General features: G+C 41.9%; 1 protein-coding gene across 5 annotated transcripts in view; it reads left to right on the top strand.

The window, feature by feature from the left end:
* Nucleotides 1-23,377, top strand: part of LOC143133613 (zinc finger FYVE domain-containing protein 9-like) — a 244,690-nt gene that overhangs the window by 122,229 nt on the left and 99,084 nt on the right. For all 5 annotated transcript variants that reach the window (XM_076293365.1, XM_076293364.1, XM_076293361.1 and 2 more), the window contains 2 exons: nt 13,357-13,465; nt 13,868-13,990. In XM_076293365.1, the coding sequence (XP_076149480.1) occupies nt 13,357-13,465; nt 13,868-13,990 (232 nt within the window). The remainder of the gene's footprint in view (nt 1-13,356; nt 13,466-13,867; nt 13,991-23,377) is intronic.

The following is a 23,377-nucleotide window of genomic DNA, read 5'->3' as shown; positions in this document are numbered from 1 at the left end:
CCTTGACCTGTGGTGTTCCCCAGGGGTCGATCTTGGGGCCACTATTATTCAACCTCTATATGCTCCCACTTGGACAAATCATCCAAAATAATTTGATTTCATATCATAGCTATGCAGAGGACACACAAATTTACTTAGCTCTGTCACCAAACGACTATGGTCCTCTTGAATCTATGTGTCAGTGTATAGAACAAATCAACACCTGGATGTCTCAAAATTTTCTTCAGCTGAACAAAGAAAAAACTGAAGTAATTATATTTGGTAAAAAGGAAGAAAGACTTAGGGTTGCCACTCTCCTTGACACAAAAGGGTTGAAGGCAAAGGATACAGTTAAAAATCTTGGTGTATTAATTGACAGTGATGTAAATTTCAACAGCCACATGAAAGCGATAACTAAATCAGCTTTTTACCACCTCAACAATATTGCCAAACTCAGAGGGCTGATGTCAAAATATGATTTAGAAAAAAAACTCATTCATGCATTTATCTCCAGCAGGGTTGATTACTGCAATGGACTGTTCACATGCCTTCCTAAAAAGACTACTAAACAGCTTCAGGTGATACAAAATGCAGCAGCTAGGATTCTAACAAAAACTAAAAGAACTGACCACATTACTCCAATTCTTCAGTCCTTGCACTGGCTTCCAGTAAGTCACAGAATTGACTTGACTTGATAGTGAAAGCACTATTTAGCTTGTTTATAAAGCCCTTGCCTGTTCTAGAAAGACTGATCTAATGCGGCAAATATATTAAAAGGCTGAAGTCGTACATTGGCTAGGCCTATCCCCAGAATATCAGCAGCAAACTCAGTCTCTGTCGCGCAAAACAGTCTCCCAATAAAACGCACATCGGCCTGTTGCCTATTCTGCCATGCAGCTTGTGACAATATATCGTCCAAAATGCTTGATTTCATTGCATTCTCCACATTTTTAGCTAAATTTTCATGTACCACATCAGCATTTTTGTTCAGTGAATCTTTTGTAAATTGCTTTACAATTACCGTCGGGCCTATAGGCCTATTGCCTGGCTTGCCTCAGCTTCGGTCACGTCCTTTTACAATTTTATCATTGTAATAAAAAACGCAATTTGCCACATAATTTCAGCATGCTCCTGGCCTACTAATTAATGTCTATTGTACTTTATTTTTTGCAAAAAGAAAGAAATCCTTGATAAAATAACAAGTCATTCACATTATAGGCTACTTTACACATATGTCAGGTTGACTGACAAGCCTGTTCTGAAGACTCCCATTCATTTTGACTGCACAAGCGCGTCTTTTTCAGACAGAAATCGCAATTCATTTTATAGCAGGCCATCGGACAAATATGACGCCTCGATATTAAAGAAACTCCGACTCCATTCATTCTGAAAGTCCACCGCACAACAGTGCAACGTGCATGTTCACATTTTTAGTAACAACCGCCAAACTTGCTTGCTTGCCTTACACATCTAAGTTTTCTGACTATTTTTCTTGCCTTCTTTTTCCGCTGTGGATGTTATGGAGTTTGTAGAAGTTTTAGCTCTTACGTTCTGAACATCTCGCACTGCCATCGCCCGATGTCATTTCTGAGTCATATCACTCTCTGTCTCTCTTTTAAATGCCTATTCCCTGAATGGTAGGCTACAATTATGTGTTTTATATATAGGCTAATATCTAAACAAAATAACCCAGGCAGTCTCATCTAGGATATAACACAGGTTGAAGTCAAAGTCAAGTTGGTTCTATTTAGGGAGGTGAATGTGTGTAAACATCTGTAGATGACTCAGAAATGACATCGGAAGACAAGGAGTGAATAGTGGCAAGAGGCAAGCCTAAGTCTGCTGACAAGGCCCCGACGGTAATTGTAAAGTAATTTACAAAAGATTCACTGAACAAAAATGCTGATGTGGTACATGAAAATGTAGCTAAAAATGTGGAGAATGCAATGCAATCAAGCATTTTGGACGATATATTGTCACAAGCTGGCAGAATAGGCAACAGGCCGATGTGCGTTTTATTTGGAGACTGTTTTGCGCGACAGAGACTGAGTTTGCTGCTGATATTCTGGGGATAGGCCTAGCCAATGTACGACTTCAGCCTTTTAATATATTTGCCGCATTAGATCAGTCTTTCTAGAACAGGCAAGGGCTTTCTAGCCTCACGTCAGCAGCGCTGCATCACCCATATAGCCTACATTAAAACAACCAACGGATGGTGGGCGGGTGCAGACAGTTTTGAAAATTGGTCAACAAACTTTGGTGCTGATGGATGGCTGATGGATGATAAGTTTTGCTATGCAGTTATGGTTGAAATAATAGCCCAACAGCGCATCTCTAGTGTGTGTGCCTCTCTCTCGCTCAGAGGGGAGGGAGAGGCTGAGGGTCGATCCAGCATGGATTCTAAACTCTGTGGTGGATAGGATCTACAATTAGGTGTTAACAATATTACCACGCTAGGTCGAAGTACTCCCAAGTGCTATTGCGCCACACATTGTGGTTCTCCTGTTTATTCGCTTGGAAAATCGCCACGTTTCATGTTGTGTGACGTACACATTTTTATCAACTACTCGTGCAACTGTATTTAAGTAGGGAAAAAATTGAGGTGTTTGATTACTGCTATGTTCCTCTCTCTACGGCCACGGCAGAGCCCGCTAGCATAGCAACATGCTAACACATTCGCGCCGCGCAACAGAGCGTTTGAGTGCACCTACCGGCGCGGGAGAGGTATGACTCAACTCGTGAAAGTTAAGGTAAGAACATATATTACTACTGATTTTGGGTGGCGTGTTCCTTTAAGACCAAACTGTTCTCAAATGCTTTCTGCTAACTGTGCCGAGTTAAAAATTCTGAATCTGCCTTGATAATTATTCTACCTTGTCTTTTATTACTTTTTTACTACTTTTGCCTTTGTTTTTTGCTTACTAATTATTCTTTATTTTTAAATTATTTTACCTTGTGTTTTATGTTTTCTTTTTATTATGATCTTTACCTTTTAACTATTATTTGACTATATTGCCATTCTATGCTTTTATTTGTTATTATTGTTTGGTTTTGTACGGTTAAGCACATTGAATGACCTCTGTGTATGAAATGCGCTACAGTGTACAGTCTATAAATAAACTTGACTTGACTTGACTCATTGGCTGTGTTCCAAGGCTGTTTTCTCAAATTGAGTTTTTCTCATTTTCCAGTAGAAACATCTCAGCCTATGTAGCACCTATGTACACCAAACTTTCCAGTTATACACTTAGCAGTATTCTGAATATATTTACAGAGGGATTTGTTAATAAATCATTCCTGGCCTGATTTATGTGATATTTTAATCAAAAAAATATGGCAAAAATCGATTTTTTAAGTCTATGGACAGTATATTTTGATTTCCTAGGTAATGAAAGCAGATATCCTGAAATCCCTCTGTAATTGGGGGCCTAGCAGCGAAGCTGCGAAGGCACCCATTGAGTTACTAGTTTTTCCTATTATTATTATTGGGGGCCTAGCAGCGAAGCTGCGAAGGCACCCATTGAGTTACTAGCTTTTCCTATTATTACATTACATTACATTACATTAGTAGACACTTCTTGACCAAAGTGACTTACATGTGTCAGCTATATTACAAGGGATCACACTGTCCCCGGAGCAACTTGGGGTTAAGTGCCTTGCTCAAGGGCACAACGGTGAAAGCTGGGAATTGAACCGACAACTTTCAGGCTACTGCACGCTAGCCCAGCTCCTTAACCACTACACTACACTACCACCGCCACTCTTATTATTCCTCTGCCATTGGAGTCTATGGCAGCCCATAGAACATCTGGCTAAAAAGTGCTGAAATTTGGCAGAACGTTTCGGGACACTCCACTAACCCCTCACCAAATTTACGGATCTCTAAACCCAGCCGTCTAGCGCCACCAACGGGTCAAAATTTGGCTGAAAATTGAACCGTAGGGTCTAAAGGACCATCCCATGATCACTCTCATCAATTTACAGAACTCTATGCCCAATACTAGTGCCACCAATGGGTCAAAACTCGATTGCATTCACGCATGTGACCATTGAACGGTGCATCTGATTTTCACAAATCAGGCACTGTTGAAATCCCTGGACCGACCTGAGTTCAATGACTCCTAATACGTCACTTTCTGCCATATGGGACCTCTGCCATATTGGATTTAGTCCAAACTCTACGAAAAGTTTCGGCGGTCACAAATGTTATACGATTTTCACGGAACTTGACGGAGATGATCTTCTGACCGAGCCGCACAAACGATGCTTGCCAGATTTTTCAATGTCAACTTTGTTTGCCCGTGACAGCCAATCAAATATGGCGATGAAGCCGCTAAACAGCAAGTGAGCTCTTATCTCAGCAAGGCTTTGATATATGAAGTCCAAACTTGGCAAGGGGACTTGTTAACTGATTGTGATGACACACTAGGAAATTGGAATCATTTGGCCTCTATAGGGGGCGCTGCAATACAGGAAGTGAGCTCTTCTCTCAGCAACGCTTTGATGTAGAAAGTTCAAACTTGGTATAGGGACTTGGTACCTGATTGAGAGGAGGCTCAAGGAAATTGGAATCATTTGGCCTCTATAGGGGGCCCCGCAATACAGGAAGTGAGCTTGTATCTCAGCAACACTTTGATGTATGAAGTCCAAACTTGATACAGGGACATGGTAGCTGATTGTGAGGACATGCAAGGGAAGTGGTCTCATTTGGCCTCTAGGGGTGCTGTAATAAAGAAACTGAGCTCACATCTTAGTAACGGTTTGGTGTATGAAGTCCAAACTTGGTAGAGGGACATGGTAGCTGATTGTGAGAATGCACAAGGACATTGCTGTAATTTGGCCTCTAGGGGCACTGTAACAAAGTAAATGAGCTTATTTCTCAGCTGTTCTTGTTCTTGTGCCCCCACATTGCTGCTTGCAGCTATATTTTAGGAGAGTTATTGCTTGGGGGAAAAAACTGTGGCGGTGGTGTGATGTTTTCGTCAAAAAAGCCCTGTACCGCTTTCCAGAGGGGAGAAGGTTAAACAGACTATTGGCAGGATGAGAGGGGTCGGCCACAATCTTCATAGATCTGGAGATGTGCAGGTCCATGATGGGGGGCAGGGGGCAGCCGATGATGCGTTCTGCTGCCCGGATGACTCTTTGTAGCCTGGCCTTTGCACGGGCTGACGCAGAGGCAAACCAGACCGTGAGGGAGGATGTTAGCACACTCTCAATGACCGCTCTGTAGAACTGTATCATGATGGGGGGACAGACCTGTAGTCCTTTCAGGCGACGGAGGAAAAACAGACGCTGGTGGCCTTTCTTCACTAGTTGGGAGATGTTATTGTCCCATTTGAGTGTGTTGGTGATGGTTGTGCCCAGGAACTTAAAGTGCTCTACCACAGTAACGGATGAGTTGCGGGGGCTTTTTGCGGAAGTCCACTATCATCTCCACTGTTTTGTTAATGTTAAGCTCCAGTTTACTGACTGCACACCAGGACTCCAGGAGACTGACCTCTCTGCGGTAGGCATTTGTCACTTTTTGGTATGAGACATACAAAACAAACTCAATTGAGGAGACCTCTCCTAACAACTCTTTCTTGCCATGGCACTGCACCTTGCTGTGCTGGTCTTCACATGGTCTCGCACCAACATTGTTGCCTTAGCTGCCCTCGCAGCACCGAGTACATATAGGAGGCCATTGTCACCATTCACAACTTGTCGCCACTGCCCCAGCTGTACCTGTCCATCAGGTCTCACAGTGTAAGCATAGTTGAACGGTTGGTACAAATTAATGGAATTTACATCCATACTTGTAAGGAAATTGTGCATAGCAACACATGCCTTAACAATGTGAGTTGCATTATTTGTATTGCAGTCAACGGCCTTGCTCAATATCCTCCACCGTGAGGCCATGATTCCAAAGGTGTTTTCGATGATCTGGCGAGTCCACAAGTGATGATAGTTGTAAACACTCTGATTTGCTCTGAGGTTATGGCCTAAATAACATAAAAAGCACCAGTGTTAAAATTCCATGAGCAAAGGCTTTTCCACAACCAACTGAATACAATATAGAGTATAGTCGCATCAAATTCAGATGCAGTGGGAAAGAGGCATCTGCCACAAACATGTAGTGTCTGTGCCAGGCAGTTTGGCTGGAGGTGGTACATCCAAAGTGCCCTCAAAGATCCTTGCACCAAACTCACTTTCTTTGAAGACACCACCATCACTTTCATGACCATATGCACCAAAGTCTTAGCCTGACGAGCTAGACCCACATCAAGATGTAGGGTCTGGGGACTCACCATTCGCAGTGCTCAGTCCGAGGGGCGGGATAATCGGTTGTCTTTCAAATTTCCTCTGCACGCAATAGGATAACGCTACAACTCATGAGTCCCATGCGTTTTGCCACCAGCGGACCTAGTTGGCAAGTTCAAACTTTTGCCAACTTAAAAAAAAAAGCTTAACTCGTGTCACGCTGTTCGTCAACAGCAACATCCATCTTCTTTGTTTTCAAGTAGCAGGGAATTCACGCCGAACCCTTGCAACTCTGCCATTAATCATTATGTTACAGTTTTTCTGATTGCTTAAGCACATTTTTTGTAACTATGGCTTTTTTTGCAAAACTCTACACACAAATGGCAAAACCTCTCACCCAATCAGCAAAACATTGTAGTTCTCTTGCAAAAGCTAACACACCTTGCTTAACTCTTCACACCTTCGTAAAAATTGTGTTTTCGTATCTAACAGTAAACACAAGCCATCACAATAGTAAGCACACAATGTGCCAACAACACACTGATGGTATGAATATAAAACACATCTGGCTTTTGCTTTCTCTGTGCACAAGGTAGACCATGTCAGTTTGAGGTCATACTTTTGTCATAGTTCTGTAAACATACAGGGATCCAAACTTCAAGTATTAGTGTTTATTTACACACATCAAAACAAACACAAGTGTGTTTTTCCAAGTCAAAACACAAAATAGCATTTCACTGAGACAAAACAAATCAGTCTACATCGGGTCGTCTCTCTCAAAATTCTGTCTACATCACATGCAATGTCCTAGTCCAAGGCACCGGGAAAAATATATTCTGGAATGACGTATCCAGGCCTGACATGACAATATCCCCATATGTAGACTGTTTTTTTGTCTGTAAAAGGGCTATTTCTTTCTCTTCTCACTCTTTCTGCTCACTCCATTGTACCCATTGTACATTACCTGTGGCTTATTTATAGTGCTTAGGCTGATTGCAAAGTGAACTAATTATCTAAAACAGTTTTCACATGAGAAAGTGTGCCAGAGAGTTGGCAAAATAGTGTAAATAATAGCCATTGTGCCTACAGTTGTGCAAAGTGTGTGTTACAAAATTGCAAACTGAGTGCAAAGCAGAGTTTGTGCTTTTAGTTTTGCAAACTCAGTGAGTGGTTTTGCCATTTGTGTGTAGAGTTTTGCAAAAAAAGCCATAGTTACAAAAAATGTGTTTAAGCATTCAGAAAAAACTGTAAGCCCGCCTACAAACTCTATACACGATGTGATTGGCCTTATCGAAGTTTGATTTTTCCAGCTTGCAAGCCAACGGAGAGTTGCTAGACTACTAATTACATTTGCTGCTGCTAGGGTGGGTCTAGATTTCTAGGCTACCAAAGTCCACCATTGTGAATCGATAGTGAGCATCACAGGCTTTGATCTGGACGTGTTTGCCATCGATGGCACCAACACAGAGGTAAGTTTCAAATTCACCAGAAATCCTCTGTGATGTTACCCCACTGTGCCACAAACTCCGGTTGAAGACCTTTTCATAGGGCCTGACATATACCTTGGGAAAACAGGCAACACAGCTCCTCTTCCTCTTCTTTGGTCAACATGCTGCTTGACAGTACAAGCCTACTGAAATACCCTGCTCAAATCCTCCTGCTTTTAACTTTCACTATTGAATGCCAAGGGAAAAAACACAGCACGAAACAACAACACTTTGCCCAATAATATTCAAATGACTGAATAAAAATCGTAAGCATGTTCATCTAGGCAGATTAGTCGTGTTGCCTGGGACTATTACTGGGGATATTTACCTTCTCCTACGTAGTGCTCAGGAGAGGCATATTTAGAGCCTGCTTAAAATGGGTCCACAGTCTTCTGAATTACTGTCTGTAGGTTTTGTAAAATATATTAATTCTTACATATACATTTTTAAAAAGACAAGATGAAGTATACATTTAGTTTGGTAACACTTTATTTTAATGTGTCGCTGTTACAGTGTACTTACCTAATTAGGTACAGTGGTACAACCTGTGTAACAACATGTACTATCAGGTACTATCATTGTACTTGCATAATGCATTTGTGGGTACCTACATATAGTTGTTACATTGTAATACTGAGTGCTTTTACAAAACTTTGCCAATTTGCCTAAATTTTCATCAGAGGCAAAGAGCTGACCTGAGACCTGCTGGATGGGGTAAATCGGGTCATGATAGATTTGATATACAAAGCATGCTTAGCTCCAGTCAAGGCCTCATTGTCTTCAGTGTACATGTAACAGCTGTGCTGCTACAACCTTGTTACTTTTTGATACAGTGGAATAAACTGGAACAGGTCTTGTCTTGGAACAGGTCTACTAATTCACATGTACTGTGTGGTGTAACAGCAGACACGTTTCAACACATCAATTACAGGATGCATAACATCATTGACAGGATGTATATATGTAGATGTAAGTACTTAACTGGTACACTTTATTTTAATGGGTTTATTCCACTGTATCAAAAGAGTAATAAATGTGTACCAACACAGTTGATACATGTACTACAGTATGTAGGGTAATGGCAGACATGTTCCAAGACACCAATGACACAACATACATGTAATATGTAATTGTAAGTACTTAACTGGTACACTTCATTTTAATGGGTTTATGACACTGTATCAAAGAGCAATAAGTGTGTACCAACACAGTTGATATATGTACTATGTAGTGAATTAGTAGACCTGTTCCAAGACATCGAAGACATAACATACATGTCATATGTGCATGTAAGTAATTAACTGGTACACTTAATAGGTTTATTCCACTGTATCAAAGAGTAAAAAGGTTGTAGCAGCACAGCTGTTACATGTACACTGAAGACAATGAGGCCTTGACTGGAGCTAAGAATGCTTTGTATATCAAATCTATCATGACCAGATTTACCCCATCCAGCAGGTCTCAGGTCAGCTCTTTGCCTCTGATGAAAATTTAGGCAAATTGGCAAAGTTTTGTAAAAGCACTCAGTATTACAATGTAACAACTATATGTAGGTACCCACAAATACATAATGCAAGTACAATGATAGTACCTGATAGTACATGTTGTTACACAGGTTGTACCACTGTACCTAATTAGGTAGGTACACTGTAACAGCAACACATTAAAATAAAGTGTTACCTTTAGTTTTAAAATCAACCTGCAAGTTGCTTTTTAACATTTATTGTCATCTTTCCAACATTGTCAGGCACTTCCAGTTACAGGAGAACTGCCAAAAGTGATTTGTTATTAACCAAAATAAAAGTCTTAGTCTGGTCAGTCTCAGAAGTATAGGAACTGATATTGTAAGAATTTATAATCAACTGTGGTGTTTTTCCAAAGTGTTATTTTGCTTTAGGTACTTTAGCTCCCTCCTTTTCTAATAGTTTTGATAGAAAACATGTTAATGGAACATGTGTTGTATGAATTTTGACAATAACATGACACAGCAAAATGCACATGCTGTGGATTGAGAGACTAACTGTCAACATGGAGTGAGGGTGGAGTACCAGCTGGTGAAAGCAGATAACAAGAAGCAGTTAGGGCAGAGAGCGTTTTGAACCGTTATGCATTCTAAGCGCATTAATATAGAACGAAATGCGGTCTCAGCTGTGCTATATCGGGAAAATATACAACGGCATCAAACGCGATTCAACCAATCATACAGTGGGCAGTGCTTCGACTTGGCCAGCTTCCCTCGCGGACCACGCGTGGGATCACGCGGCATCACGCGACATTAATTTGTATTTTTCAAGTGACGCTGCAACGACGCTGCAACAACCGGCAGAGGTCTCAAGTGAGCCAGAAATATGCCTGCCCTGCCCTAATAAAGAAATATTTGGTTAACGGCGAGTGAATCCCGTTTGCAGCCGTAGAAGAAACGCAGGACAAATTAAACATTCTGGTTTTCTCCGAGTGCAACGATGATAGACAGACATCATTTGGACAAAATATAGAGCATATTAACCTCCGTTGCTCAGCCAAATGCCTTCCTGTTACGTCCTGGTATCACGGAGTTACAGGCGATAAACGATGTTTGATGGTCACAAGTTTACTTCATTAGCGTTTATTTTTTTGATTTATTAAAGAGTGTTTTTCATTTAAAGGCTTGACTTTGTGCTTATTCAGAAGAGCATTTAGTGCTCTCCCCAATCCCAGACGTTCACATTGCATGTTTGTTTGTAATGGATGCAACCGCGAGATACGCTTGTCATAGGCGCCGATACCGTGGGTGCTCTGTCTCTCGGGCACCCACTGAAAACATTGAGCACCCACGTGTGCCAGCTTACAGTCCCAGCTAAATTTACATTAATTTAAAATCAAACATCGCAGTTTATGTTAAATTCAGCATCTCTCATAATGTGATTGGATATGTTGCTGTCAATTCCCTACTCCATATACTAACCACCAATGAGAGCGTCTCTCGTATGAAAATTCCTGACACTTCCCACCTGAAGAATTAACGCAAGGCTTTGTCGGGTCTTCAGCCCCGAATGTTTAAAATTTATATAGCCCGGAATATAATTTTAAAAGTAGTCTGACAAAGCTTATTGTTTTGTGACACAGCTAAACACTGGTACCTCATAGATCGTCTATAACATAGCCTAGGTGGTCGCAACTCACAAAAGTAAAGCAGATAGAAAGAACTCACGCACAGGTGCTTTTTATGATTGTTGGCTTCTGATGGTATCTTGCTAATTCACTGAACTGCATTAGGTGACACAAATGGTATGGACTTTATCTTATAACTCTTTGTCTGAGCGACTACCAGGCCTATGGTTTTTAAAAGTGTTCCCTGACAAAGACATTCGAAAATTAAGAATGTTTATTTACTTGAAAAATACAAAACAAAGAGTAGCATAGGCCTACTGTGCACAGTGCACTGACGACTGTAGCAGCCCAAGGTAACCAGTTGTTGTAGATGAGAGGCAACCCCTTGTTTCAGATAGCCTGGACAACATGTTACCTGGGTGTTGCCTATGTTATTAATTAATGGTAGCCTACAATAATAGTTAATTGATTCGTGTAACATATTAGTTGGCTCAAAGAGTAGGGAATCACGCGTGTGTTGCTTTTGCGGGATCGAATCCAGTTTAATGCTAGTTTTCAAAAATGTCTTTTGTCCGAGTGGCTGTAATGTAGCCGAGCGCTCATGGCATATGAAAAGCGACTTCAAACCGCCTAAAACAACTTGTTTGTGAATGTCTGACAACTGCTGCAGCGCATGCACGCGCAAGGAAACCAGTAGGTGGAGAAACCAGAAGGCACACAACACCGGAATGATTTTAAGGCTATTTCGCATAGGCTACTCAATGGTGCTATTTCACACGCATTATAGCGACCCCCACTCACCGGGGTTAGGTGGAAGGTGTTAATAGACGATTGGCGTAGCCTACAGTGGACTAGGGCTGTCAAAATTGCTCAAAAATGACGTTCGAATATCCCCTCTAAAATAAACACATGTATTCGAATATATTTGAATATCTATGCTATATTATTTGCGCATTATGTCAGTGACGCGCATCATGTCACCTGTTTTTAACTTTTTGTATGGTTATTGCTTGACAGGACGGATCCCAAGCAGCTTTCAGCCATAAGGCATTTCCTAATTCACCCGACACTGATATTCAAAATGTTGAAACTATTTTGGCATAGCCTATAAGCAGTTTAATTAAATGTAATGTTAGTTGTAAACAAACGGGCTACTTGGTGAGGCTTGGCCTCACAGATGCGCTCATGCCTTAAATGGCAATACAAATCTTCACGATAGGCACGATAGGCCTATTAACTGACCGCCCAATTCACATTGGCTGGGGGGCAGGGGGGGCCATCAGACATTTGTTCCCAAGGGTCTATGAATTGTTAATCCGGCCCTGCCCCCAACGAACGCAACTTTTCACCTCTGAGACAGCTTAAAAGAAGTCTAGAGGACTCCTAACTCACTAAGACCTAGTTACTGTAGCCTGCGCAAACCACAGGCCTTTTTTTGGGCAAGCCTGCATTCGAGGCAGGCCTTCTGTTGAAGAATTTTATATAAATACTGCGCTAACAGTAATCCTCCTACCCCCCGCTACCACAGCTGTGGATAATGTGGCATGCTCACGCTTTATGTCTCCTTCTTGCAAACTAGGCCTATAGCCCAACCATTTACGTCTTCAAAAAATAACAACTTGCCAGATATGCCTTCATATCTTTGGGCTTCATTCAGCATTTTGTTCTTCCACTGGAAATGACTCTTCTACATTTGCTGCCTGCTGCATCCTTTCTGTTTGTATTGTTTAGAAAATGTTTGACGTCTTGAGTTAATGCATTAAACATTGTTTGCTGGTAACCAGCCACAAATAGCCTACAGATTCTTGCGTGCGTACATTCTCTATTCTCTCCAAAATGTGGCCGTTCTATAGGCTGGCCAAGTGCGTAATTCTGCGGCATAAAGCAGATGTATTTGTTTATTGTACAGAAAAATAAAAATGACATGTCAAGCAGTCAATTGACTACATTGCAGTCAAGAAGTAGGGCAAATTAATTTACGAAACCAAAACGTGGGTCATAGTTGTCTAAGCCTCTATAGCGTAGCCTGTTAAAAACGTCGCAGAAGCCTACCCAAGGCTACAGATTAATTCTGAACAGTTATTTCTCTACTGGCTCAATTATCACACCACTGTTTTGATTTGCGTAGTTGCGTTACCCCAACACTGACAATAATGTAGACAGCAAATTTCGATTTCGAGCTTTTTCAGAAGGGGCGGCAGGCAGAGCGATGTACCATGGCAGAGCGACGCACAGTGGCTGAAAGGGGTACTAAAGCTTCACGCAGCTTCACGCCTCGTAATGCGCGACTGAAGTGGCCATTTGAAAGTGATGCCCACTGTAATCAAGGAACTATCTGTTTTATAATTTGGTGTTTACCACAGCTCTAGCGTTAGCCTAATTTATTCTGAACCATTGTGTCTGTATTAGTGAGTTTAGGGGTTAATTGTTTGTACTTATTGCCCTAGTTGCTTTTTCCCTAAACATTCATAGCAATTTTATACACACTTTTGACGTTTATCAACTGTATCGCTCAAGTTGTCATGTACCTTTTCTTTTGTCTTATTTTTTCTTGTTGTAGGTAGTTCAACATCATAGAGTTGAACAAGTTTGTTCATTGGGAAGCTCCATCAGTCTGATTCCTGCTGATGGACTCCCACCCATTCTAATCTCTACTGGCATCAAACAAGGTATGGGAGGTCACACAACAGCTTACTGTGTATTTCTAAATAATTTGTCTCAAAGATTAGCCTTGTTGTTCGAGGTCACTGAGTACTGTCGGTGGGGAGCAAAATAAAAAAACTGTGCTTCCAGTGTTATCCTGTGGCTAGTGGTTAGTGGCTACTAAGCTATGCTATGGGGGCAGAATTTAGAATGTACGTTTAACTTGTAGAAGAATCAGTATAAATCCAGTTTTCTTGCACATACTGCACCAATATTGTAATAGGAATCCATCAAGGGGACAATCATCACTTCATTGTGACATGTGACCTCATGTTTTGCTCTGTGTAACTTTCCCCCTTTATGTTTGTAGTCGATAATCTTGTAGTCTTGTGGACTATTCTTTATGCTTTCTGTTTTTGCTTTGGTAGACTATAATGTGGTGGAGCAACCCTCTGAATTGGTGCTCATGCAGCAGCTGGAGAAAAATGGGCCTGACCCCCTGGTTTTCATCCTAAATGCTAACTTGCTGACTATGGTCAAACTTGTCAACTGTAAGTAATCCACTAAAAGCAATTTTGTTTTGAACTGGATTAATCAAAACCATTCTTGGACCCCACTCTGTCCCATTAGATTTCCCTCCTACTCTATTTCCAGGCTCCATTTCTTTTTACCAGACACCCTGCTCACAAGAGCCATCTGGTGGTTGTTTGGGTTGTTGCAGTGTCGTTGCAGCGTCACTGGAGAAATACAAATTAAAGTTGCGTGATCCTGTGTGAGGTCACGTGTGAATCATGCGTGAAGCCGGCCAATTTGAAGTAATGCCCACTCAGTGGTCTCCTCCCAGCTACCCATTGCAAAAAATATCTCCAAGAATCCAATTGTCCTGAATACAAAATATGGACACTTTCGAAAACAGTTTGGTTTGGTGAGATCTTCTACTGTGGCCCCTATTTTGAACAACCACCTATTTCCACCATCTTGCGCAGATAAAGCGATCAATATATGGGCCGCCAAAGGTCTCACTACCATCAATGGTCTGTATAGCAAAGGCATTTTCTTCTCCTTTATGGACTTATCAACAAAATTTGATGTCCCAAAATCTCATCTTTATAGGTATTTCCAAATTAGACATTATGTGCAAAACCACTTTCCCCAGTTTCCGACACGTCCCCCTGACTCGGAACTAGAATCTATACTGTCCTTGAATGTCAGTCAGAGAGGTTTTATCTCAACCATTTAGAACTCAGTTGACTCCCATCAAGACCCAACCATATCTCTAAGATAGACTTGGGAGCAAGACCTAGGAAGATAGTGCAAGATCCCGCACAGGACACACTTCACAAATGCAAAACTGACAAAGATATACCCAGACAGAAGTGATGCCTGCAATCGGTGTAAAAGCCCACCAGCTGACCTTGTTCATATGTTCTGATGCTGTCCCAGACTATCAGAGTTTTGGACAGAGATATTTAACACCATTACTAAGGCTCTCAAGTCCCGTGTGGACCCTCACACTCTTACAGTTCTTTTCGGAATACCTTCAAAGCTAGAACTGCCTGTAGAACGGGTTGTGGTCTTTTAGCAAGGCGACTCATTCTCCTGAAGTGGAAACATTCCTCCCCACCAACACATGTCTTTTGGATCCAAGAAATAGTCCAATGCATTAAAGTTGAAAAAAAAATATGTTTCTCCCTAACAGGTTCCGTTGGCACCTTCCACAAATCCTGGTCACCAATCTTGACTCACATGGAAAATGTAACAGTGCAGCCTGAAAACAATTGATCTGGCAGAGTTACACTCAAAAACACAAGACTACTCCCCCACCCTCATTTCCCCTTTTCCTTTCCCCTTTCTTTTTTTTTCTTTTTTTTCTTATCACTATTGCTTATTTATCTATTTTTTATTTTATCTGGGGTTTTTGTTATATTGTTGCTTTCTTTTTGTGTGTGTAGCAGAATGGGTGAGACTGAGGATTGGTGTGGATGTATTGGATGTACAGTGGGTACTGCATTCAATTGTCCGGCTTCATGCGTGATTCTCACATGAATCACGCGTCTTTTATTTATATTTCCCCATTGACGCTGCGATGACCCAAACAAACACCAGGTGGCACTTAGGAGGGTTAGGAGCGCATGCACGTGCAAGGAAACCAGTAGGTGGAGAAACCAGAAGGCACACTTACGTGTCAAGGGCAACACTTCTATTATCTCTGCCAAAATGCTTCACACAGGAATTGAACCCCGGATTCCCACGTCTTAGTACGTAACCTGTAACTATTGAGCCATCTACTTCCACTTTTCAATGAGAGTTTGCAGGCAGACTAACCCTTTTTGTATGTGTTTGTATGTGTTCACTGAACAAAGATTATGAAAATAAAACACAACTTTTCCATCTAAAACTTAAGTTGAACAGATATTAGTGCTGAAACCGTTCAGAATTCTTCACTTTCTGCTGACGAAAAAACGAATGTCCGCCATGTTTTTTGTGCAAGCGAGCAACGTGTTTTTGTTGTTATGTCACAGGGTGTGAATAGCCCAGCTGTGTGGCCAAGGCTGTTTGTACCAGGGTTAGACACTCCGATTAATTAAACAAGAAACCTGCAAGTGTCTTTCTTTCCTCCGATTGAAATTAATAAAATGACTGCGCAAAGTGGAAAGGGAAAAAAAGTGTGAGATTTCGACAAATTTGGTTTTACTCTTTTTGAGTAGGCCTAAACTGTTCGCCAAAGGCCATCATCTCTGGCCCCAGCTTGATAAAAAAAATAGGCTTCAACGAGGTGATCTTTAGTATCGTTCTGTAGCTTACAGTATCAATCACACTGCCGCTTGCAATGCCTTCGAATGCAGTCTGCAGTTAAAAAAAATTTATCATGCCCCACAAGGACACTCAAATCAGTCATTTTTTCTACTGCCCAAGTATTCAGCACTCATCAAACGTTTGAAACCAACAGTAAGAACAGTCAAAGTGTGACCAGAGGGAGCCGACTCGGCACTTCAGCAACGTTTTGAAAACACTGACTGGAGAGTGTTTGCAACTCTGGTCACCCATGACTTCCACATGGACATTGATTCATATGCCTCCTCCGTTTTGGACTGTATCAACTCCAACATCAACAGTGTCACCACCCTCGGCCCCAGCAGTGGCGCGACTGGCTGGGGCACCTGCACCGTACGCCGGCGACCCGGGTTCGATTCCCGCCCCGTGGTCCTTTCCGGATCCCACCCCGACTCTCTCTCCCACTCACTTCCTGTCAATCTCCACTGTCCTATCTAATTAAAGGCATAAAAGCCCAAAAAATATTTAAAAAAGAAAATAAAAAAAAATAAATAAAAAAAAACAGTGTCACCACCCTCAAACGAATTTCGACTTTCCCTAATCACCACCTCCAGCTGAACATCTCAAAGACTGAACTGCTGGTCCTCCCAGCTAAACCTACCATACACCACGACATCAACATCAAATTTGACTCCCTGTCTGTTTCACCTACCAGGACTGCAAGAAATCTAGGAGTTGTTCTCGACAACCAACTAAACATCTCAGATCATGTTGCCTCAGTCGCCCGGTCATGCCGTTTCGCACTCTACAACATACGGAAAATCAGGACTTACTTGACTCAAGATGCTACCCAACTTCTGGTTCAGGCAATAGTCATCTCACGACTCGACTACTGCAACGCCCTCCTGACAGGTCTCCCAGCCTGCGCAGTGAAACCACTTCAGATGATCCAGAACGCGGCAGCGCGCCTGGTCTATAACCAACCCAAAAGGGCACATGTTACCCCGCTGCTCATCCAGCTACACTGGCTACCTATGGTGGCCCGCATCAAATTCAAGGCTCTAACGCTTGCCTACAAAGTAGTCTCCGGTTCTGCTCCCACCTACTTGAATGCCCTCATACAGACATACGCTACCTCCAGACCGCTGCGCTCCTCAGACGAACGACGTCTAGCTCTACCACCGGTACGCTCAGGCCAATCCAAACTTTTCTCATCTGTTGTACCTTGTTGGTGGAACACACTGCCAGTTCCTACAAGGGCAGGGACATCCCTCTCCATTTTCAAAAAACTCCTGAAGACCCAGCTCTTTAGAGAACATCTCCTCTCATAGCAACACTTACAACAAGTCTTGCTGATCCTAGCACTCACCAGCCGTCTTAAACTGACACGTAACTGTTAAAAACAGCACTCACTGATGCACTTATTCTTACTGTACTCTAATGTTTTTTAAATTGTCCTAAAATTGTTGAGAATTGCTCCAAAACTTAAACTGTTTACCATGTTGTTAGTCGCTTTGGCTAAAAATGCGTCAGCCAAATGTAATTAGAAGCCGTGGATGAGCAGTGAGGTCAGATTCCTGCTGGAGGCACGAGACATTGCATTCAGATCAGGTGATGCTCAAGCATATAGCTCATCCAGGGCTAATCTGAAAAGGGGCATCAAAAAGGCTAACCGCAACCACAAGCTAAAGATTGAGAATCATTTCAAGAACAACTCTGACCCCCAACCCATGTGGCAAGGCATCCAGGCCATTACAGATTACAAAATGACTAACTCCACCCCCCTCTGTCGCTGGCTCCTCCTTGCCTGATGAGCTGAACCACATCTATGTCCGCTTTGATAGGTACAATAAGGAGGTGGCCATCAAGGCTGTGGTCCCTGCAGATCACCAGCCCCTCTCCACCACCGATGTGTGTGCGGCACTGAGCAGGACTAATGCACGTAAAGCCCTCCTTACACTGACAGACTTTGGAAAGATTTTCAAAGATTTGGAAAAGATTTTTGAAAGACTACAGTCTCAGACCCTCTCACATCTTCTGTCACATGAAAGAGCCGACTAATGATGCATAAGAAACTAAATAACAAATTATAATATTCATGGGTTTCATCAGGTCCCTTGCTACAGCTGTCGCCTACTTTGCCCCTTCCTGTTTGGTGTTGGAGAGAGGTCACTATTGGTTTTTATATTGTTCACGTCACTATTTGCATGAGCCACAACTAGAAAGACTTGCGATAATATCAAACATGTTTGATATTGTCATAATGGCAAAACTAGAAAAAGACTGACTCCGACTGACTTAAAACCGCTAAGGTTGGCACCTTACACTTAACAATCTAGTTGACAGGAGCACGCCGCGATTCCAGTACAACTCCCATGATTTCTGTCCGACTTTGGAAATTTTGTCGCCGACTGTGAAACCAGACCAAAATCGTACAATGTAAGGCCGCCATAAGGCTGCTGGTCCTGATGGTATCCCTGGACGCGTACTCAGGGCCTGTGCAGTGCAGCTGACTGAGGTTTGGACTGACATATCTAATCTGTCACTAGCCCAGGCAGCTGTCCCCGGGTGCTTTAAAACCACATCCACCGTGCCGGTGCCAAAACACTCCACTTCAACAAGTCTTAATGAATTCCGTCCAGTTGCACTCACCCCCATCATCATGAAGTGCATCATGAGAGGCAGAACAGGAGCACAGAGGATCCCATCTCTACGGAACTTCACTCTGCCCTGTCTCACCTTGACAATAACGATGCAACAATGATGAGATGGCCGACAGGGTGGAGGAACAGCACCTAACATCAAGGTGCACTGACAACAACCTGGCACTCAACACCAAGAAGACCAAAGAGCTCATTGTGGACTTCAGGAAGTCTAAAGCTAGCACACACACCACCATTCTCATCAACAAGACTGAGGTGGAGCGTGTCAGGATGTAAGGAGGCGGACATGACTCAATGACTAAATTGGCAGATTAAAACTGCCTGGCACCCCAGCAAAAATTCTGAAAAGTAAGAAATATGTTAAAGGTTCAATAACTCAATATTGCTAATATGGCTAGGGAAATCTACGATAACAGATCCACAGCAATGATATTTAGTGGGTTTGATCCAGCTTTGCCATGCTGTTGTTCTTCTTAAGTTTACTTTATTAGTGGGTTTGATCCAGCAAGACCACTATTGTTCTTCTTAAGTTTACTTATTATTAGTGGGTTTGATCCAGCAAGCCCACTATTGTTCTTCTTAAGTTTTCTTATTAGTGGGTTTGATCCAGCAAGCCCACTATTGTTCTTCTTAAGTTTTCTTATTATTATATCTTCCTATTCACCCACTTTTTGGCCGAACTACTGCTCCTAGACCGTTTGAGCTATCGACGCGGTTCGAACTCCAAAAATTCAGGCCCGAACCGGTGTAACTTGCTTGTTGATTTCGTGTCGCTGGCCCTTGTCGTTTTCGCGGTATTCCCGTTTTTCTGCGTTTTTTGGGCCCATTGAAATGAATGGCGGAATGTTCAGAATTCAAATTTCGATTGTGACATCACAGCTCTAATTGCTTAACCCTTAAGAACGTACCGTCACACTGGTGTGACGGCCGTTAACTATCCGTAAAAGCGTACCGTCACACTTTTGTGTTTGGAATGTTGCTACATAAGTATTCTAATTGCTGCTTAACAATGGGCTACCACTTGTTGGCTAACATGGGCTGACATTGTACATTCTCAAAGTCAAAGATCTCTCGCAAATCACTTTGCCACTACCATTTGGTTATGTCCACATTTTGCAGATCTAGTTTATATTATGATTGTGTGGTCGGGCTATACATGACAAAATCCACGGAAGTGGCAAGTATTGGGAAGACGTTTATTTACAGGAGGCTACAAATGTTGCTAGCTTCACTGCCATTTATTGCCATATTTCTGAATGTCAGTCATTACACCAAGCACAATAAAACAAGCAAAATTAGTGCTTTTTTAAAAAATAAATGATGATGTTATTCAGTGTTTAGTCAAATCTCATGGCCACTGATAAGAAGAAAATCAAAATGACCGCGAAATGTACGGAATGCTGGAAACAAACATCGTTCATTCACGAGCTATGTAGCTTTGAGTAACGCACGCGGCTCAGGAAACATAGTTTGCTACATTCATGACATTAAAACTCGCACAAGAAATGCGCATACATCTTTATCTTGTCCCATTATAATCACAGCTTTATTTGCGCAATAGCAGTGCATCCATCAAGTCCGTCAATGCAAAACATTACAGCGACCGGCATCTCGAAGTTCATTCATTCAGAAAACAATCGTAGTATTTACAGACGCTATACAATTTCATCGATAATATTAGTCATGGCACATTTGAAAAGGCGTCAGTTTACTGATGAAGAGATCAGGGTTATTTTTACATCTAATGACGACTCTGGTGTGGACATTGAACATCCGTCTGAGGTAAGAGCAGAGATATTCGCGTGTCCTGTTATCCTCGTGACAATTGTAACACGTTGTCAGCGCGACTTCATTTGCGTAATCAGGTGCATGCATGCAACACATGTGATCCATAGCTGTCAACATTGAGCTTTGAAAATAAGGGAGATTTCCCGGGTTTCTCACGCAGAATACGGGAAAATGTCAACATTCGTCCCCCTATATTAATTTGGTCAACTTTATACAGCCCTAGCAAGGCTAAAGTTCTGTAGCCTAATCGATGGCCCTGTGCACTGTCATTCTCTCTCCTGCGCAAACAAAATGTGTGCGTTCCAAGTAGCCTATAGTGCGTAATTCTTCTTCATAAAGTTGAACAAATGCATTTGGTTATTTTAGATATTTTAGAGAGAAAATATAAATAGCCTGTCATGCAGTTTATGGGCTTTAGTGCAGAGTTGGGAAGTTATGGTAGGCCAACTTGGAGTGAATATACAAACAGGGGAATTCTTTCCCTACTCGTAGCTGAGTGGTAGGCCGATACACACAGCGTTCGGCCGTAGCCTACACTATGCAGATGCCACTGAATCGTGCTCTCGTGCATCTTAAATAGTCTCACTGTCGCCTTCAAGCAAGCAAAACGATGCTTTGAAAACATCTGTTTCGTTGGAAGGGCAAGGGTGTAGCAACAGGACAACAGTACAGAGACTGACAAGTCCGATGGTAGAGCTAATGTTATGAGATTGTTAAAATACGGGATATTTACGGGAAAATATTAAAACGGGAAGACAGCGGGAAAAAAGTTAAAATACGTGAGAAACCCGGAAAAAACGGGAGGGTTGACAGCTATGATGTGATCACATGATGAAAGCATGTGTGTGTGTGGTACTTTGCAATATTCACGTGAAATAAAACAGATCAGGCCATGCTGCACTGCATAGATTGTAGGCCACCTAATAATGACTATAGAATGTCAGTGTAGAACGCTAGTGACGCAGCCCAAAAAACTCACCCAGTGGAGTACGTTGGTTTAAATAAAACCTACGTTCTTAAGGGTTAAGCTTGCACCTGGAAGAGTTCTAAGCCACCTGGCAGAGCTCTGATGGGCTGGGCTGGGCTGTCTGTGTATATGAAGGTGTGTGCATGTAACTTTTGACCAGTATGTCCGATTTTCATGAATGAGGTACCGTTGGAATCCTTGAATGAAGCCCAGTTCAATGCCTTGCCAGCACTAAGTGTAAAGGTAATGTAAAAAAAGATGAGACAGCGCAAAGCGCTGTCTCATCTTTTTTTTAAAGCCAAACCATGTTGATACAGGTCATTAAAAAAAATATATATATATTTTCCAAATCCATTCAGCCCAGTTCAATGCCATTCCAGCACTAAGTGTAAAGGTCATGTTTTTTTTAAAGCCAAACCATGTTCATATAGGTCATTAAAAAAAAAAAAAAAAAGTATTTCACCAATCCATTCAGCCCAGTCCTATACCCAGCTGGATCCATTTGAACTTGGTCATGCGTACAGTTGTATAGATTATTACATTGAGAAACACACTTTCATACAGACATCATGCATATCCACGCTGCATTACTAATCAAGTTACTCATCGTTGCCCAGCAAGAAGTCCTCAATCAATTCAATTGTCTTGCCACGATCTGTGGAGCTTACAGACAACATTATAATACTATAGGTTCTGTATGCTATTTAAAGCCGACCTAACGCTGAGTCCTTTCTAGACGGTGTGTTGCAATGCATTCTGGGTGCTGTGCTGTGATTCGACGGCTCGTCACCTGACCCACCAAACAACAACTCTCTGGGATGTGGCAAATATCGCGTAAAAACCTTGTTGCCGGAACAACAGGGAAAAGGCAACAGGATAGCAGCACGAAAGATACACAGGATACACACGGAATTTTGATGGACGTCCTTATCAGTCTATGGTCTAACTTATAAACGTGTCGGGTCAACGTCAACGATAAGTAAGATAGGCTAACGTAAACGTTAGCTATTTGCTGTTGTCATATGCTAGTGCTATATGCTTTAGGCTACGTGATGGCCATTTATCAAACTAATTTTAGGTACTACTTTTACGAGGTCTGTAGTTCTGTCAAAATGTATCTTATCGTTGAACAGACTACAAGGTTATCTTCCTTAGACATCGTAGATGTAGTTACTACAATTTGGAAGCGAATTTCGAAGTGTAAATATGGTTTTAGTGTGTAAACAGACCAACCGCGATTTTGCAATGAAGTTAATGGAGCCTTTTATGTAGGGCTTCTAGGCTACTTTCACGAAGTCTGTAGTTCTGTCAAAATGTATCTTATCTATGAACAGACTACATGATTATCTTCCTTAGACTTCGTAGATGTAGTTACTACAATTTGGAAGCGAATTTCGAAGTGTAAATATGGTTTTAGTGTGTAAACAGACCAACCGCGATTTTGCAATTAAGTGAATGGAGCCTTTTATGTAGGGCTATAGGCTACTTTCACGAAGTCTGTAGTTCTGTCAAAATTGATCTTATCTATGAACAGACTACATGGTTATCTTCTTTAGACTTCGTAGATGTAGTTATTACAGTTTGGAAGCGAAATTCGAAGTGCAAATATGGTTTAAATGTGTAAACAAGACGCCTGATGTTTAATATATGTTAATGAATGGGCACAGTATTATTGTGTACAGTAATGGGCTATCAGTAGTATGAACAGTTCATGTGTTATGTGATTTACATAAACTAGTAAACAA

The sequence above is a fragment of the Alosa pseudoharengus genome, unplaced genomic scaffold, assembly GCF_046254945.1.
Source record: "Alosa pseudoharengus isolate Yale_2024_CS ecotype anadromous, Long Island Sound unplaced genomic scaffold, YU_APseudo_1.1 YU_APseudo_1.1_scf_2, whole genome shotgun sequence".
Classification (NCBI taxonomy): Eukaryota; Metazoa; Chordata; class Actinopteri; order Clupeiformes; family Clupeidae; genus Alosa; species Alosa pseudoharengus.
The sequence above is the reverse complement of the archived record's forward strand: the minus strand, read 5'-3'. Positions and strand labels throughout refer to the sequence as shown.